This window comes from Macaca nemestrina, chromosome 11 (genome assembly GCF_043159975.1).
Source record: "Macaca nemestrina isolate mMacNem1 chromosome 11, mMacNem.hap1, whole genome shotgun sequence".
NCBI lineage: Eukaryota > Metazoa > Chordata > Mammalia > Primates > Cercopithecidae > Macaca > Macaca nemestrina.
This window is the reverse complement of record NC_092135.1, coordinates 39,066,435-39,084,564: the sequence shown is the minus strand read 5'-3', so window position 1 is coordinate 39,084,564 and position 18,130 is coordinate 39,066,435. Positions and strand designations below refer to the sequence as shown.

Below are 18,130 nucleotides of genomic sequence, written 5' to 3'. Positions count from 1 at the left end.
AGATGTCAGTGTCCCTCAATTTATAAATTTAACATAATTCCAATTAATATCCTAGTAGGATTCTTTAGGCACTGAAAAGCTATTTCTAAAATTTACATGGAAATAAAAACGACCTAGAATTTAAAGGAATCTAAAAAATAAAAGAACAAGGCATTAAAATTTATGCTACAAGATTTCAAGATTTACTGTCATCGAAATAGCATAATTTATAGAAAGGACAGGCGTACAGATTAACAAAACATAAGGGTACAAAAATATACCCGTAGATACTTGGTCAATTCATTTTTGACGGAGGTACAAAGATAATTCAATGGAGAAATGTGAGTAATCTCAACAAATGGTACTGGAACAATTTAACATTTGTGTGCAAAATGATCAACCTTGAGTCATATCTTGTACCCTATATGGAAATTAAGCAAAAATAAACTGCAAATATAAAACTTTAAAATTTCTAGAAGAAGTATAGGCTAAATTGAGTCGGTAATAGATTTCTTAGATAGAACTCCCGAAGCAGGATTTATGAAAGAATACATTGAGATTTGATTTTATCAAATGTAAGATTTTTTTCTTTGAAATTCTGTTATTTGAAAAGCAGTAATAAGAGAATGCAAAGAGAAATTATAGACTAGGAGAAATGATATACAAATCATATATCTGATAACAGACTTGTATCCAGAATTACATACACATGCTCACACATGCACACACACACACACACTCCGTCTCTCTCTCTCTCTTCCAAAGCTCAATAATAAGAAAACAACCTAATAACAGTTGGCAGAAGATTGAACAGAATTTCTCTGCAGATAACATGTATGACTAGCCAATAAGCACAATGAAAAAAATCAATAATAATTAGAAAATGCAAATTAAAATAATTGTACAATAGCTACCACTACATATATACTCAAATGTCTAAAAATAAAATTAAATTAAAAGCTGAAAATACCAACTGCTGGGGAGAAGGTAGAGTGGCTGGAAGATTGATATATTGGTGGTAGGATTATAAAAGAATGCAGACACTTTGGAAAATAGTTTGATAATTTATCATAAAGTAAAATATCCACTTACCACATAACCCAGCAATCCCATATTTACCCAAGTAAAATGATAACCTATATTTACACAAAAGCTGTATATAAATATTTATAGAGACTTAATGCATCGTAACCCCAATCTGGAAACAACTCAAATGTATGTTACTTGTGAAACGAATGAACAAAGTAAGGTATGTTCATACAATGGATTATTAATCAGTAATCAAAAAGGGAGAACTACCTAATACTAACAATAATATAGATGAACTACCTAATACTAATAATAATATAGATGAATCTCAATTACATTATGTTAAATAAAAGATGTCAGACTAAAAATACTAAACCCTGGATTATTTCATGTATATGACATACCGAAAAAGACAAAACCATTGAGATAAAAACCAATCAGTGATCACCAAAATTGTCAGCAGGGCAATGGGTTGACTGTAGAGGTGCAAAGGGGATATTTTGGGATAATGATCCTGTTCTATATCTTATGAATGATATTGGTTAAACGACAATACACATTTATCAAAACTTGCAGCACTGTACATGAGAAAGAATGAATTTTGATGAATTTAAAATATGGACTTCATTTAAATACCAAAAATAGAGCAAAAATGCAATAAAAAAGCATTGCCTCACTACTCTATCTTCTTGTAAGAGAACACACTGAAACTTTGAGGCCAGTAAGTAGTCTAGCACTAAGCAAACGATTCTGAAGAAATTCACATAAGCACCCATAAGCAACAGCCTAATCTCTTCAAACCAGCTCACACTGCGTTTTACTAGGCCAAAGAAACAGGGGTAAGAGGATGAATGATGTGACACAAATTATCACCATTCTAAATATGTCAAGCATATGTCCTGCTGACAAGAGGGGCTGTCTGGCATGGTAAGTAGCTGTGTCAGCTTTTCAATCTTCAAGCATAAAAAGTGAGTGAAGTTCTTGTTTTTTTAATGTGCCACATAGGGAAAGAATAATTTTTTCCTCATTACTGTGGTTCTAGTTGTTGGTTAAAAGGCATTTTTGTACATGTCTAATTTAAGAAGCAATTTTATTACTAAAATTGAGAATGAAATATCATCCCATTTTGTAAAATGATATCTCAGATAACTTATGTGTATGGAAAGGTGCTTATACAATTTTGTATTTCTAAAGGATTTCTGAAAGTTCTAATTTACTCTCTGAAACATAACCTGGAAACATATAAATAAAATAGCACAGCCGTGTTTGCACTGTCTTGCTAAGTCCAATACATGATCAATGTGAGTTATTTGACTATAGATCACAAAGGCAGCAACATAATGCTATTGACTATACAATGGTTGATCCGATAGCTATACAAATAAGATAGCAAACAGTGGTTGTTTGGTTTAGAGCTATTTATGTAAACAAAACTAATGAAGAAAAAAGACCTCTATTGGTAATAACTTGTAATGGTTGGAAACTGGTTGCCAACTTCTAATCACCTTTCTCTATTGTCCTGTTTTCACTCTAAGGGAGGTCAGCATGATTTATTTACATGTGTTTCCTAAATCATATACTTGGACATATTTGTGAAAATGCGTCCTAAATCCCAATGATGTTACAAAGCAAAACAGCCCCTAAAAGCTATGCAAATTAGTATATTTCATAAAAATTGCTTGTCTAAATTGTAAATTGGTCGATGATTAGGTAGCAAATTCAATGTGGATGTACATTGCTTCAGAGGGTGATATTTATATTTTATAGAAACAAAAAGATCAATGTAGAAAATCCTTATTTCTTATGATTAGTGTTTCCCTATCTGTTGGAGATTGTGCTTTCAGGTGAATTAGAGAACTTACCAAACAAACAAATGAAAAACCTCTCCAGGAGACATCAAGAGATGAAAAAACTACAACCGAGTCATGTACCACCCAAAAATAAAACCAAGAAAGAGAAAACCCTTCTAATATGAAAATAAACAGCACGAAATTGCTTACAGTGTATATACATTATGACAGGATAACAATAGAAATTCTGTTGTACTAAACAAATGATTAAGCTTAAATGATAAAATGATAAAAAATAATTATGATAATAAAAATAGTTACTATGTGTCAGCAATATTTTAAGAACTTTTTATCACCTCATTTAAGCCTCCCAACAACCTGATGAGGTAGTTTCTATTATTATCCCCATTTTGGGGATGAGGAAAAGCGTGCAATGAGAGCTTTAGTCATGTACCCATCACCACTCATATGTAACAAATAACCTTGATGTCTCAGGACTCAATACAATAATAACCCATTGTTTTCCCTGATATCACAGTCCAGTTGGGTTATCAGTGGTTGACTTCCCAGGTGCTGTTTCAGGTTCTTTCCATTTTGGGCTTCTGCCATCCCAAGGGGTGAGGAGTCTGATGGATCCCCTGTACCCAGATGGCTGATAAGTGTACAGAGAGTAGAAGATTGTCAGGATGCTGTAAGCATCAGGTCAAGGAGTGGCACACACCAATTACTCTCTACATTATATTGGCTAGAAGACACAAATATGGTTCCAATCTAACTGGAAGACAACTGGGGAATGTCATCTTTTTATTTACCTAGAAAGAGGAAACAAGATTGATGCACATTTAACTATTCTCTGCCACATTCACATAGCCTGAAATTCCTAAAACAGTTGGAAGTGAAGCACTCTTGTTGCAGAGACCAAAGCCTCAACATAATACTCTACCGCCATTCAGAAAACAAGATAAGTGGTGAAATAAATTTCAGTTTTACTATGAATTAATTTTTATCCTGTTAGACTCCCTCTTACTACTTATTAGTAATACATTGATACCTATTTCTTGACTATTTCTAAATCAAGTGACTTAGAAGTTTTGATGTCTCAAAGCTACCCACTACTTGTAAACTGTTACCTTGCATTTTATAGAGAAGGTATATTCATATTTTAATAACAATCTCTTTTGCAACATTTCCTCCTTTACAACTTTGATAAAGGCCATATCAGTCCATTCTCACATTGCAATAAAGAACTACCTGAGACTGGGTAATTTATAAAGAAACAGGTTTAATTGGCTCACAGTTCTCACAGCCATGCTGTACAGGAAGCATGGCTGAGGAGGCCTCAGGAAACTTACAATCATGGTGGAAGCCAAAGAGGAAGGAGGCACGTCTTACCTGGCCAGAGCAAGAGGAAGAGAGAGTGAAGGGGGATGTGCTACACACTTTCAAACAATCAGATCTCATGAGAACTCACTCATTATCATGAGAACAGCAAGGGAAAAACCTGCCCCCATGTCCAATCACTTCCCTCCAGGTTTCTACCCCAACACTGGGGATTACAATTCAACACCAGATTTGGCTGGGAATGCAGAGCCAAATCATATCAAGGTCATAAAAAGATCCTTTAAAAACAGAACAAAGTAGATCTGTGTCAGGGGAATATTCATCAATTGGATTAGTTTTGATTTGTGAAATGACAGCTTCTCTCTTTTTATTTATTTATTTTTGAGAAGGAGTCTCACACTGTTGCCAGGCTGGAGTGCAGTGGCACTATCTCAGCTCACTGCAACCTCTGCCTCCCGGGTTCAAGCGATTCTCCTGCCTCAGCCTCCTGAGTAGCTGGGACTACAGGTGCACACCACCATGCCCAGCTAACTTTTTTGTATTTTTAGTAGAGATGAGGTTTCACCATGTTGGGGAGGATGGTCTCCATCTCTTGACCTTGTGATCCACCTGTCTCAGCCTCCCAAAGTGCTAGGAGTATAGGCGTGAGCCACCACGCCAGGTGACAGCTTCTCTGTTTTAATCAAAAAGATAGCTTTATTTTATGATAATGCTGAGGAATATAGATCAGATACCATGTTTACATGTCTGTGTTCTCACTTGCTTGTTTGCTTCCCTAAGATACGAGTGGTCTTCCTACTTCAGTCTAATTTCCAAACTAATGATAATGTTACATAAGCCAATGGCTATGCTTCACTAAAGCCACTGGGCGAAGACTAATGATTCAAGTACAAAATTTTTTGCTGTATTCAAATAAGTTTTCTAACAAAATTAATCTGATATGCTTTTAACTATGTTCATAGTCATTATAGTGTTGCATGCAATGAAGCATAAATGCTCAGCAGTTCAAATAGATAACTATAATAATTAGTATTGCTTTCACAGTCTGCCAAATTTTAAATTTTAGTGTTCATATTGTAAGTTCTTCATGGTTCTTCACGATCTGTTAACAGAATCAATATTTACCATTTCAGCTAATATAATAAACTAATCATCTCCTTTTCATCACTCTGCATATATACAAATCCTCATGCAGGATAAGTCTAATAAACTAAAAGCTAACTTGACTTTGTATATTTTGCTATTTTCAACTAACAGATCTCCTCGTAACCCTCAGAACCATGTTCAAGGTCTGGTCTTTCAGATCATTTTTTCCCCCGTTTTGCATTTCTCAACTCTCCATATCACTACCCCCCTCTTTTCAGTGTTCACTCTCCATCTTCCAGATATGTCAAATAAAGAGAGTAGAAAGATGGGATCCATAGTATTTGGACTTTCTACTTTGGATTGACACAGTGAAAAGGTGCAACTGGGCTCCAGGGATTACGTGGGAAAATAATAAATTTGACTCACTGTGTTAATACACCTGCGTTAAGGTAGAGACTAAATGAATTAGATCAAATCTCTACCCTCATTCTTTTTATACTATAACCGAATCTATTTTCTGTGAGAAACCTTTCCTGTTTCCTCTTTCTGTTCCAACCCCTAATTATATTCACCTTTGTCTTCACTGCTGCACTCAAATGCTTTTTAACACCCTCAATAGATCCTATTAGGAAGACTAGTGCACTTTACTGGCTTCATCCATGTTTATTTCTCAATGAATTTAACATTGATTTCCCTGCTTGCTTCTGTAGACTACTCTTCTTCCTTAGGTTTTGTGAGACTTTCTAGGTTCTTCACCCATGTACTTTATTATTTCACAGTTTTTCTTGGTGGTGGTTCTTATCGCTGATACCTCTTCTGTTTGATTTTCACATGAAGAAGTTCTCTGGGTTTTTTATTTGTATCCCAAACATTCTTTTTAAGGGAATGCTTCTTTATTCTTTAGGTTTCAGTGACCAACTTTATGCTTGTGACTTCCAGACTGATGTCTCCACTACAGACTTCTCTTCAAAGATAGACCCAAATTCTCACTTTCTCCCTGGCTATTTGTTGCCAATATTTTAAACTAAGTATAATCAAAGACAAATAATATCTTCTTCCCAAACTTGTGGTACTTCTGTTGTATTTAATTCATTTTATTACTACTACTCATTTAGTGTCATTATGCTTTCACCAAGTTTTTGGCCATCTTTCTAGGCAAATATTCATAGTCTTCATTTATTATTTTGCCATTCCTAGTCACTTAGATAGCTTTGTTTCCTTTACTATCTTTCTCTCTACTGTTAGATACTTTTGAACAATACAAGTCAGAATGTATCACTACTGTCCTCAATAACCAGCTATGTCTCCTGTTGCCTAAACAGAAAATTCTACTTAATCCATGAATTACTTAACCTTGATCTGCCTCCAAACAACAATGCCAGTCTCTCTCTTTTTTTTTTTTTAACCACACCAAGCATTGTAGGTTAGCAATGCAGAATTCTTTATTGTTGCCTTTATTTCTTGTATGCTTTCGGTTCAATTCTTTCTATTTACTTCCTCATATTGTCTTTTTTACCTAGGCTACATTCTCATTAATTTTGTCTATCAGAACTCTTATACTTTTAAGTCTCAACTCAAATTCAACTTCTACAACTCTTTCTCAGATATCCTCCTGCATATTCAGCTTCTAGATGAATCTTTCTCTTTCTAAATCCTACCACTTGTACTTTTATTTAGCATATGTGTTTTGCTACTATGATTTATAAATACTGTTTTACACTGTTATTCTGTCTATGTAATTCCACTCACTCCCACACTCATATTGTAAATATTTTTTTTAATGAATTTTCATCTGTGGAACTGTAGCAGAGTGATTAGCATTGACTATGTACTCAATAAATATTGAATTAAAATAGCATATAGATTCAAGTCAATTTTGAACTCATTCTCTCTACATAAAGTGTAGCACTGCTGAAGTGATATCCTTGAGTAGGTGAGAGGGGATGGGATTTTTGCATAGCATGTTGGGTGGGAGCTTTGATTATGAGTTCAACGAACTGTGAAATCCAAGGAGAAGCAGTATATGCAGATGTGGGTAGAAATGGAGTATAAAGTTGGAAAATCTCTTCTGATTGCTTCAGTTTTCTCAAAGAAGTAAGAAGCAAGGTCATCGTATATGAGAGAATATTAGGAAGGAGGTTTGCAGTTTTAAGAAGAGAAGATGTGTGAAATAATTGTATGAGAATGCTGAACAGTAATTGAACTAAGGAAATACTATAGATAATTAAATTTATAATACAATGCCCAATGTTCAGTTTGGAATGTTTCAGGTATTCTTTTACATATTGGACTTTTATTTTTTAAATATAATTTGATTTTATTTCTGTAGCACCAGCTAAACTCGTGGCACATATCAATGTATTTTGAATCATTTAACTTTAATCTTCGAAACCCTTATTTGCCTTCCTGGGGAAAAGGGTAAAAATAACATTTTTGTAACAATCCATTTATACCCCTATTTTCAGATAGTCATGCTTCTATCCAATATTTATCTAGTTTAGCGAATCTTATTTCTGTTAGAATTTATTTGTGTAATAAATGTGCTCCTGTCACTTCGTCTCTATTTCATGCTTTTATCATATTCAATCCTAATTTGCTCTGAAGGTTTGCTAACTTTTGCTTTAATCATGTCTTTTCTCTAAAATGGTTCAGATATAACGAAATATATTATGTTCAGTATTTCTCTAACATTTTTCTACCAATGAAAAATAAAATATTGAGATGAGCTATATTCACATTGATTGCTATGAAGGTTGCACATGGGTTGGTAAATCAAAACAAGCTCTCAAAAGATAGAAAATCAATTGATGTGTCAGATAGGAAAGACATAGATGGCAAAATCAACCGCTGAGTTGACATCTTTCCTCTTGAAATAATTTAATTTACCAAAATTTGAAAGGTTTTGTGGCTATGAACACAGTAATAAGCTAAAAAGCTGGAGACCAAACAGATTGATCTAAAATTTTATTTACAGTAATTCAAGCAAATGTAAACTAACATATTTTAGAAATTTTTTTTTCTAGATCAATCATATAAACATTCTGGGAGAATAATCAAGACTATATTGTAAGGATTGTGCACTGAGAAATAGAAACAATATTTACATATACAGTTAAATATAGAGAATATATTTGTTTTTCCTCTACAGAACTGTTACCCAATTGCCAACAGTTGAATTGTCAGTATAAATGTACAATGGTCGGAAATAGTACAAGATGTTACTGTGAGAATGGATTCGAAATAAAAGAAGATGGGAGAAGCTGTAAAGGTAAGTAAAACACATAACTCCATCAAATGTGGTTTATAGAGGCTTAGTTAACAGAAACGTAAGAAGACATCTTTGAGCACATACCATGTGCTCCACAGTGTTTATGTTAACTTTTCTTTCTTGAGATTTAAAAGTTGCCCGCCCACCATAAACATTATTATAAGTTTATGACAATCAAATTTCAGTTTTTTTGAGTAATTTCAAACTTGAGAAATGTCCACAGGGAGAAATGTTTGGGTTAGCCAATAACACATTGATCTAATTATTTTAGCTTCCTATATGTTTTATGGCTGTTATATAGCTGCAGTCTAGTAGACATGTGTTATTAACTCTGTTAGGTTAACAATTATTAATCATGTAATGTTCTTTATAATTTTTGCATTGGTATTCTGGCAGCTGCCATTTTACCCATAGCAATAATAATGTAATAATGAACGTAAATGTTGATTTCTTTTCCATGTCTGGATTCTTGCTTTTGTGAATGCTTTATAGCAAATGTTTATCGTATGAAATGACTCCCTTCTTCCATACTGAAGAATTTTAGGATATCCTTCCATATGGATATCCATATTAGGATATCCTCCATATCCTTCCAGTGGAGTTGATTCCAATTATACATATATTAACATGTATATAGAACATATCCACAAAGTTATATGCATTGCTTTATGTGATACTTATAATCTATCTATATCTATCTCTACATTAATATTTCTAATCTATAATATAGCATGTGTCTCTCTCTCTCTCTGCCTCTCTCTTTTCTTCCGTGTGCGCGCGTGTGTGTGTGTGTGTATTCAGAGAACAGCTGCATTGCCAAAGCCACTAATAAATAGAATACTTTCCAAAGAAATTAGTGCTTTGCTGATTATTTCAAATCTTTGCTCTAATATTATCACCTTTACCTTAGAATCTTAAATTTGGAAGAATTCTTGAGATAATTGTTTAAAATCTTAATGACAAAAATGAGATTCTGATAGTTAATTGACTTAAGTCCACACATCCTCTTAGTAATAGAATTGGGACTGAAACTCAAGTCTGCAGAGCCCACTTAGTCTTATCCTGAAGAGGCTCATTGACTTTTCAGGTACATTTGGGAATTGGATTTTGGTTTGTTGTTTGCTTTGTGCATAATATCAATGTTATAAAAACATTTATTATCAAGTGTTTATCAGACTCAGAGACTGCATAATCTGACCACAGGGAGGCCAAACTCGCATATTCATTTGACTCATGTCATCATGTCATTTTAAAACAACATTTAAAAATCTGAAAATTGCACATGAAAGTTCAGATGTTCTGGAAAATAAGGGCAATGCTAGATGCCTCATAATCACAGAAGTCAGCCAGATAAAAAAGGTGCCAGACATGCATGATGCCTTTGAACATTCATGCTCTTTCCACTTCCAAACAGCCCTTGCCATTCGTACATGTTTGACTTAGATACCTATTCCGCATTCTTCTCACTCATTTACTACATCTGACTCCTATAGTAATGAAGATCTGCAGTTCCTTTTGCAAGGGTGGAGATGAGTTAAATACGTAGGTTCCTGAGTGTGGTTAATTAATTGCTTTTATGTGTTTAATTAAGCACATAAAAACAACCACAACCATAATGAATTTCTTCTGTGGAACATTAGTGAAGAATTGCACAGCAATCATTTTAGAAGTCACAGTGGGAGAGGAGCTCTTTGTACTTTCCCTATACTCCTTGAGAGCCAAGTCTGAGCATCATTAGGCTTTCTCGAAACTGTATTTCCAGGTAGCTCTCTGTCTTTAAAGGAGAAAAGAAGGCAGCATTACAAGTGATGGTATGCCTATTCCTCTGTCGTCAATGTTGTGGAGTTCCACCTCAGTGCATTCTGGTTAAGTAGAAAGAAGAGATAAATGAGCATATTGCTCTCCTGGACAGCATAATCACATCAGAAAAACTGAAATAGGAACCTTTAATGTTAAAGGTGAAAAATCTGTGAAAATAGATAAGAATTATTACTGCCATCAGGGACAGACTTTACCAAATGCAAGCCTTAATTTCATTCAGTATTGCTGTAGACTTAACTCCAAACACTGTATTTTTTCTATTGCCAAAAGCATTTACTTCAAATGGACATCCATGATTGCTGGCAATTACATAAGTCTGAAGAAACCTGAGTTTGTGAATGTTGTACAGATGCATAGTTTCACAATTTAAATGGTCTTATGCTACTCAGCAATCTTTTTGCTTTCTCATAGTAAACTCTCTTCTTAGCTTGGATATTCCCAGAAGTCAACTCTGAAACAAGGATTCACATGAATGTTTTCCTTTATTTGCCATTGTAACTTTCTCTTTTTCTTTTCTTTCCTTTTCTTTTAATTTGGGGGAGTGGTGGGGCTCAGAGGATACAGGAGAAAGGCAACGCCATAGTTGGAGCAATTAAGCCAGCTACAACAAAGGGTGACTGAAGCTTAAGTATGTGGCACAACTCTCTAGCATGAGAGACAAGGGAATTCAGGCATTTATACACTCAATTTCTGAAGAGCAAATCTGTCTGTTTTTGTGTTGGAGGTGGCATTACCCTCCTGGAAACTTAACTGGCCTTGAGTCCTGGCAGAGCTTCTGGCGGGAGAGGAGGAAGGGTTTGGAAGTATGCTCAGGCACAGATAAAGATCCCTATGATTGTAGAATCACACTGAAAAATCTGAGGGATTTGAGAGACAGCATCTGCTACAATCCTTTCAATTTCTTCTTTATTCTCTCAAAATATGTTTTCTTAATCTATTCTCTTTTGTCTTAGTCACTGGCTTTATTTTCTGGGTGCCATCTTGTATTCTTCAAATTACTCTCTCTCTTCTATTTACTTGTGTACCCATCCATTCTTGTTTTGCTCTCATTTCAGAAGAGCTTTACTTTTTCCTAGTCTTTTTTCATACATATTTAAAGTCCCACTCACCCAAACTTTTGTCTCAACTCGTTCCGTTGGTCCATCAATTTCCACCTCTTTCTTATACATCTTTAAACACTACATTTCCACTGGCTAACACTGTAGTCAATAAATATTCTCCCATTTCTTCTATTCTGAAAGAAAACAAAAACAAAAATAGAAATACAACAAATATCCACTTTATCCTATCTCTTCCTATAGCCATCATTCCTGTCCCCTCCTCCTTTGTTATCCACTAACTTTAACAATCAACTACATTTGCTTTCCCAATTATTTTTTTTTTCATTTCATTCCTCCATTTACTGCTATCTGGTTTCTCATCCTATTTTAGTAAAGCAACTGTAAATATCTCTTTTCCCTTAAAATCTAGTTAAGACTGTTTAAAACCCTCACTTTTATTTTCTAAGGACTGTTAGAGGCTTCTCAGCATATCTGCAGTTTTCCAGAGCTTCTATATTCTTTATAATCTTGACTCCAAACTCCATCTTCCTATTTATGCATCATTTTGAGAGTATATATGGATTTTCCCCATCCCATACTCCTCAACCCAGAAGTAAAAGTCAGCTCTTTTCCTAGAGTTTCCACAATTATAAAATCCATGCAAACAAGACAATTTGTATATGTAGTAAGATTTACTGAAGACTTAGTAGGAAAAGGTTTCATATCACAACACACAAATAATTTCAAATGTAATTTTAGACATCCCTATATTGAAACCCTTATGTTACCCCTCCACTGGGGATTTTTTAACATGCCGGTTGAGGTTTCTTTTTTGTCATATTGCTTCTGACACAAAATTGGGTTGTATTTTTCCACATAAATTCTCTAATTCTCTAATAACAACTGGGTGTCCAACAGTTCAACTCAATTCTGATATTATCCAGAGGTAGTGTAAACCCCATGGGTTATGGGTCTAGTACTGCAAGACTCAGGTGCCAGGCGCAAGTTCCGGGACTCACCTATACCTCTGACCAGCCAGCTATAAATGTGAGCACTCCCACAGTCCTCTCCTAGAATACAGTCATTCACTACAACAACTCAGAGAACTCAAGGAAATAGTTTCCTTATCTTTGTCAGTTTATTACAAAGGATGCAACAGCCAAATAGAAGTGACACATAGGGCAAAGATCTGGAAGGTGGTAGAGGGAAGCTTCTATGCCGTCTCTAGGTGCCTCATCCTCCCTGGGCTCAATGTCTTCACCAAAATGGAAGCTCTCCAAGCCTCATTGTTCAAGAGTTGTTTTTAGGCCAATTCCCAGTCCCCTTTCTTCTCCCTGGAGGTCAGGAGGTGGGCTGAAAGTTTCCACCTCTAATCCACTGTTTGGTATTTTGATGACCAGCCCCCAGTCTGAGACTACCTAGGGGCCCTACCCTGAGTCACCTCATTAGCATAGGCTCCAGTATATTCTGGAGGAGCTCGTTATGAATAACAAAAGACACTCCTATTACTCAAAAAAATTCCAAGAGTTTTAGGAGCTCTGTGCCAAGCACTGTGAAAAATGGCCAAAGATATATTTTAATTATGTCATATCAGTTTAACCCACTTAATACCACAGCTTCACTCCATCCTGTTATCTTTTGCCTTCCTCTTCCTTTTTCTGTTTTTTTTTTTTTTCACCCCCTTTCTCCAAAATTATTTACAGGAGTCCCGAGTTATCTTCAGTCATCATTCCCAAGTTGTGAGGACAATAGTCTGTTAATAGGTCTAAGTTTGTATTTCTTATCCCATTTAAGGATTCAGTAAAAAGCAAGTTCCAGTTAAGATCAGTCTCCCATTTGTGACTATGTCCCCTTCTTTCCCTACATTACATCAACATCATGACAATAATGTCCTAATTATTGAATCTAAATGGGAATTTTAATCTTGATCTTATTGAATTTATGCATTGCATATAACCCTTTTGAACATTCTGATATTCCTGAAAAGCTCTCATTTCTTAATTTTTTTCTTACAGTAGTCATGAATTTTCCTTCACAGGAGACTGTAGGACTCTTTTTCCTTCTTTCTTTCTGTATTATTATTACTATTTTATTTTGACACAGACCCTTGTCACCCAGACTGTAGTGCAATGGTGCAATCTCGGCTCACTGCAACCTCCACCTCCCAGTTTCAAGCGATTCTCATGCCTCAGCTGTCTGAGTAGCTGGGACAACAGGTGTACACCACCACCCCTGACCAATTTTTGTATTTTTAGTAGAGAAAGGACTTCGCCATGTTGGCCATGCTGGTCTCAAACTTCTGGTCTCAAGTAATCTGCCCACCTTGGCCTACCAAAGTGTGAGGAATACAGGCCTGAGCCACTGCATCCCTCCCTGATTCCTGTTTCTGCCCTTTTCACTGCCCTTTCCACTTTGGTGTCCTACAGTATTTTGCACTAGCCAAGGTTTTCTCGTCTCCTCTTCCTCTGTGGGAAATTGCCCTCGTATTTTTAAAATCTATTATCTATACGCTATTGACTTCCAAATACTCCAGAGCAGATCTCACCCTATATTAACAGTTCCATTTCTCAATTGCTTATCATTACACGTTTACTCAAGGCTGCCCTACAGACACCTCAAATTTAACACAGTGAAACCAAACTCGTTATCTCCTCCCATGATAGAGCCATTCAAATCTATAATTCTTATATCCTCTACTTCAAAATTGGATCAATTTTCACTTCTGTCATATCCAATCAGTTTTCAAATGTTGTCTATTCTGCTTCTTATACATTTGAGTCCATTCCCTCTTCATTTCCACTGCCACTGACTTAGTTCAAAATATAACTTCAAAAGACAAATTCTTGGATAAAATTAGCACATACCTAATTTTCTAGGATCTTTCCTCCACATTTACCAAAACCTTTATTTCATATGAGTGTTTTTAGTTTTAAAGTGCAAAGCCGACCATATAGCCAATCTAATTAATGCTTTCCCATTGCCAACGTGTAATGTACAATCTTTTAGTTCAGCATGCAAATACCTTCATTTTCTGGCTCCCAAAGTACTTTCCCAATTTCATCTTTTCTACTACTTTCCTTCATATACTCTTGCTTCATTTGACTCCTATGCTTCTTCTTTGAAACCCCCATGATGCCATCCCGATACCATTCACATGCCATTTTGATGAACTGATATGTCCCTTTCCACTTAGTTTGAGGAAAGCCAGATCATGCTTCACAGTGTTTAATATGAAATCTTCACTTAACATTCCCCTTTTAATCCTAAGCAGTTTGACTTGCCTGTTTTTATCATAACTAGAGTATACCCCTATTATAAGGAAATGTATAGTATCATACATTATCCATTATATTTATACATACATTATATTTCTCTAGACTTGTCTTACTCAGGGGTAGGGACCATATTTTATTGATTTTGTCTTCTGCAGGGATTAGTACAGTGCTTGGTACATAAAATAGACTGAATATACCTTTGTCTAAATAACTACTGACAGGATGCCTTTTTGTTTGGTCGGTTAAGAATCATTGAGTATCTGTTGTTCATAAATATTTGAACTGAATACCAGAGGAAGGAAGAATATAGAGAAAATAGAATGAAGGAGTAGAGGAAGGGACTACAGATATTAAAATAAAATTTAATTAAGACAAAATCTTTATTTTCAATAGGTGCTTAATAGTTTCCTGTCTTTAAAGTAGTGAGTGCGATTTGCATAGTGTGGCTCAGAACTCTTATTTAATCTGTTGATTGAAAACCTCATTGCTAGTCTAATTCTTTGTTAAAATAATGAAAAAGTCAGTGTCATCGACACTGGAAATATTCAACAAATATTAATTGGAATGCATTTTGTACCTTTGCAAAAATATCCAAAGACTTCTAGCCTGCCTACCACAAATGCAAATAAACCTTCTTTTAAAATATATGATTTGATATTGTTTGATGTTTTCTCTCTGTAAATATTAAGGCAACAAAAAGTTTAATTTTTATTTAGTGTGGTTTTGAAAAGATTTATTAGAATTAGCTTTTCATTAATAGTTCATTTCCAAAGTTCAAAAATAATATTTTATTCAAGGAGAACAAAAAAATGCCCAAGATAAAGCTGCTTAGAAATGATGCCAATTTTCCTTTTAGATCAAGATGAATGTGCTGTTTATGGTACATGCAGCCAGACCTGCAGAAATACACATGGATCCTACACCTGCAGTTGTGTGGAAGGCTACCTAATGCAGTCAGACAACAGGTCTTGCAAAGCTAAAATTGGTAAGTTATGACCATTTATTTTTTGTCTTTCCAGAATTACTTGTTTCCTTTTTACAGTTCTTTTTCATTAGAGATGTGGTACAGCAGAAATATGGACTTTGAAGAGAGAGATTTTCCTTCATTTTAATACACTTCTCTGTAGTTAGGAATCCAGAACAATTCTTTCAGTTGTCACTAATCATTATAAAACTCCTTTCATTACTCCTTCCAAAAAGAAAATTCCTTCCTCCCTTCCTCTCTCCCTCCCTCCTTCCCTCCCTCTTCCCTTCCCTTCCCTTCCCTTCCTTCCTTCCTTCTTTGCTTCCCTTCCTTCCTTCGTTCCTCCCTTCCTCCCTTCCTCTCTCTCCTTCTCTCTCCCTCTCTCTCCCTCTTTCTCTCTCTCTCTCTATCTCTTTCTTTCTTTCTTTTGATGGAGTCTCACTCTGTCACCCAGGTTGGAGTGCAATGGCACAATCTCAGCTCACTTCAACCTCCGCCTCCCAGGTTCAAGCTATTCTCCTGCCTCAGCCTCCCAAGTGGCTGGGACTGCAGGCACACACCACTGTGTCTGGCTAATTTTTGCATTTTTAGTAGAAACAGGGTGTCACCATGTTGGCCAAGCTGGTCTCAAACTCCTGGCCTCAGGCGATCTACCCACAAAGGCCTCCCAAAGTGCTGGGATTACAGGCATGAACCGCAGTGCCCAGCCTATTACAAGAAGTTTCTAATTAGCAAAAATCTGTTCAAAAGACATGTATTAATTGATCTGAATTGCCTGTCTCTCTCCTAGACTACTACAATAGATTCCTAACTGGGTTCTGTGAGCTTCTGTTTCACCTCCAAAATTAATTCTTCACATAATAAAGTGATTTGCTACTAAAACATAAACCAAATCATGTTGTTCTTTTGCTTCAAATCTCCCAATAACTTTCACTCACCTTGAAAATAAAACCTAAACTCCTCACAGGATCTCTAATGCGCCTAATGGCCTGGTATCATTTCCCTTTCCAGTGTCTGATCTTCCACTGCTATTGTTTCATCATCAATGCCAGCACACCTATGTCCTTGTCCTTCTTCAACCGTGTTGCTTTTTTATCTGCCTGTAACACTTTTTCCTGTGATATTCACATTAATGTAGCCTCCTTATCACTTGAGTCTCAGGTCAATATTCAGAGTGACCTTCCCAGTCCATTCTATTTCATGGTATATAGCCTCTACATCATGATGTTATTTTCCAGTGTTATTTATGCATACCTACTCTATCACTATATAATTTCCCAGTTTTATTTTCTTTATAGCATTACCACTTGAAATTAATTCATTATGTATGTTTATCAGATGATTTCTCCAGAATAATGTAAGCATTATGACAGTACAGAACTTGTTGAATTTGTTTACTGATATTTATTCAGTACTGATCATTGCCTAGAACATATAGGTACTCAATAAATATTTGTGGGAAAAAAAGGGGAAGAAGGAAGAAAGGAGGGCGGGATGGAAAAAAGGAAAAGGAAAAAACAAAAACTTGTCTTGCTAATTAAAATTACTAAAATGAGTGCTCCACTCTTAAGTGTTTATATTTCAAGTTTCAAAACTGCCTTTTACTGCTAACCTGCAAATAAAGCCTGTAGTTTCTACACAGTTTTCAGCCTACTCAGTAAGTAAACAATCAGTTAAGTATTGTTGATTGGCTAATGAAACAGCTTTGAGATGCCCTAGTCACAATAAGATAATGCTAATGATTTTATGGACTGAATTAGCTTGGGAATAATATAAGGAAATACTATGCAGAATATTCCATCTGGCTTCTTCTAACTTCCTCCAAATGTAGTTCCATATCAGGCAAATTATGATGTATTGATGAATGAATGGGTGCCCTCACCCTCCCTTGTTAAAAACTGGTAAATTAAGCATGAAATTTCTTTTCTGAAACCACACTGGGCAAAAGACTGGACTAGCTCAGCAAGCTGCCATTGTTTCTCTTTAAACATAACCTCTTGTTAAAATTTCAATGATTTCCCAGAGATAGTGTGGTTAATTATTTAGAAAACATATATCTCTACAAAATATCAACAACAGCAAAACACTCTTTTACTTTTTTAGTTTACTTCTTTGAATTACTGACTTGAAGTTGAATTACTGACTTGATTACCTAGTTGAAATAAGGCAATCCTTGAGAAAAATTAGGTCAGGTTATGTTTTTCCTTTTTGCCACCACCCAGAGTTCTGATTTAAAATATTGATGAACTAAAGAAGTGGAAGGCTTGTTATTTGCTGTTTCTATTGAACCACACAATATTGCTACACAGAGAGAGCGTAATGTAATAAACCCTATAAAGGAACCACATCCTCTATTTCTACATAGATAGGTTATCTTACAATAATAGAATGCAACCAGAAAAGGATGGAACATAATAATGTCCTACTACATCAAGGAAATTTGATGACTCTAGAATTGATAATGGAATACATAAATTTCTTCACCTCTAGGTCTTTAGCTTGATGACATTGTGAGCTTACAAAATTTGAAAAATACA

General features: G+C 35.3%; 1 protein-coding gene across 4 annotated transcripts in view; it reads left to right on the top strand.

Moving 5' to 3' along the window:
* The window catches only part of LOC105492606 (LDL receptor related protein 1B), a 1,932,714-nt gene that overhangs the window by 902,902 nt on the left and 1,011,682 nt on the right, over positions 1 to 18,130 (top strand). For all 4 annotated transcript variants that reach the window (XR_011609732.1, XM_011759820.3, XM_011759819.3 and 1 more), the window contains exons 4-5: positions 8,374 to 8,493; positions 15,486 to 15,614. Coding sequence is in view for 3 of the 4 variants with exons in the window: in XM_011759820.3 (XP_011758122.2) it covers positions 8,374 to 8,493; positions 15,486 to 15,614 (249 nt within the window). In the remaining variant the exon portion in view is untranslated. The remainder of the gene's footprint in view (positions 1 to 8,373; positions 8,494 to 15,485; positions 15,615 to 18,130) is intronic.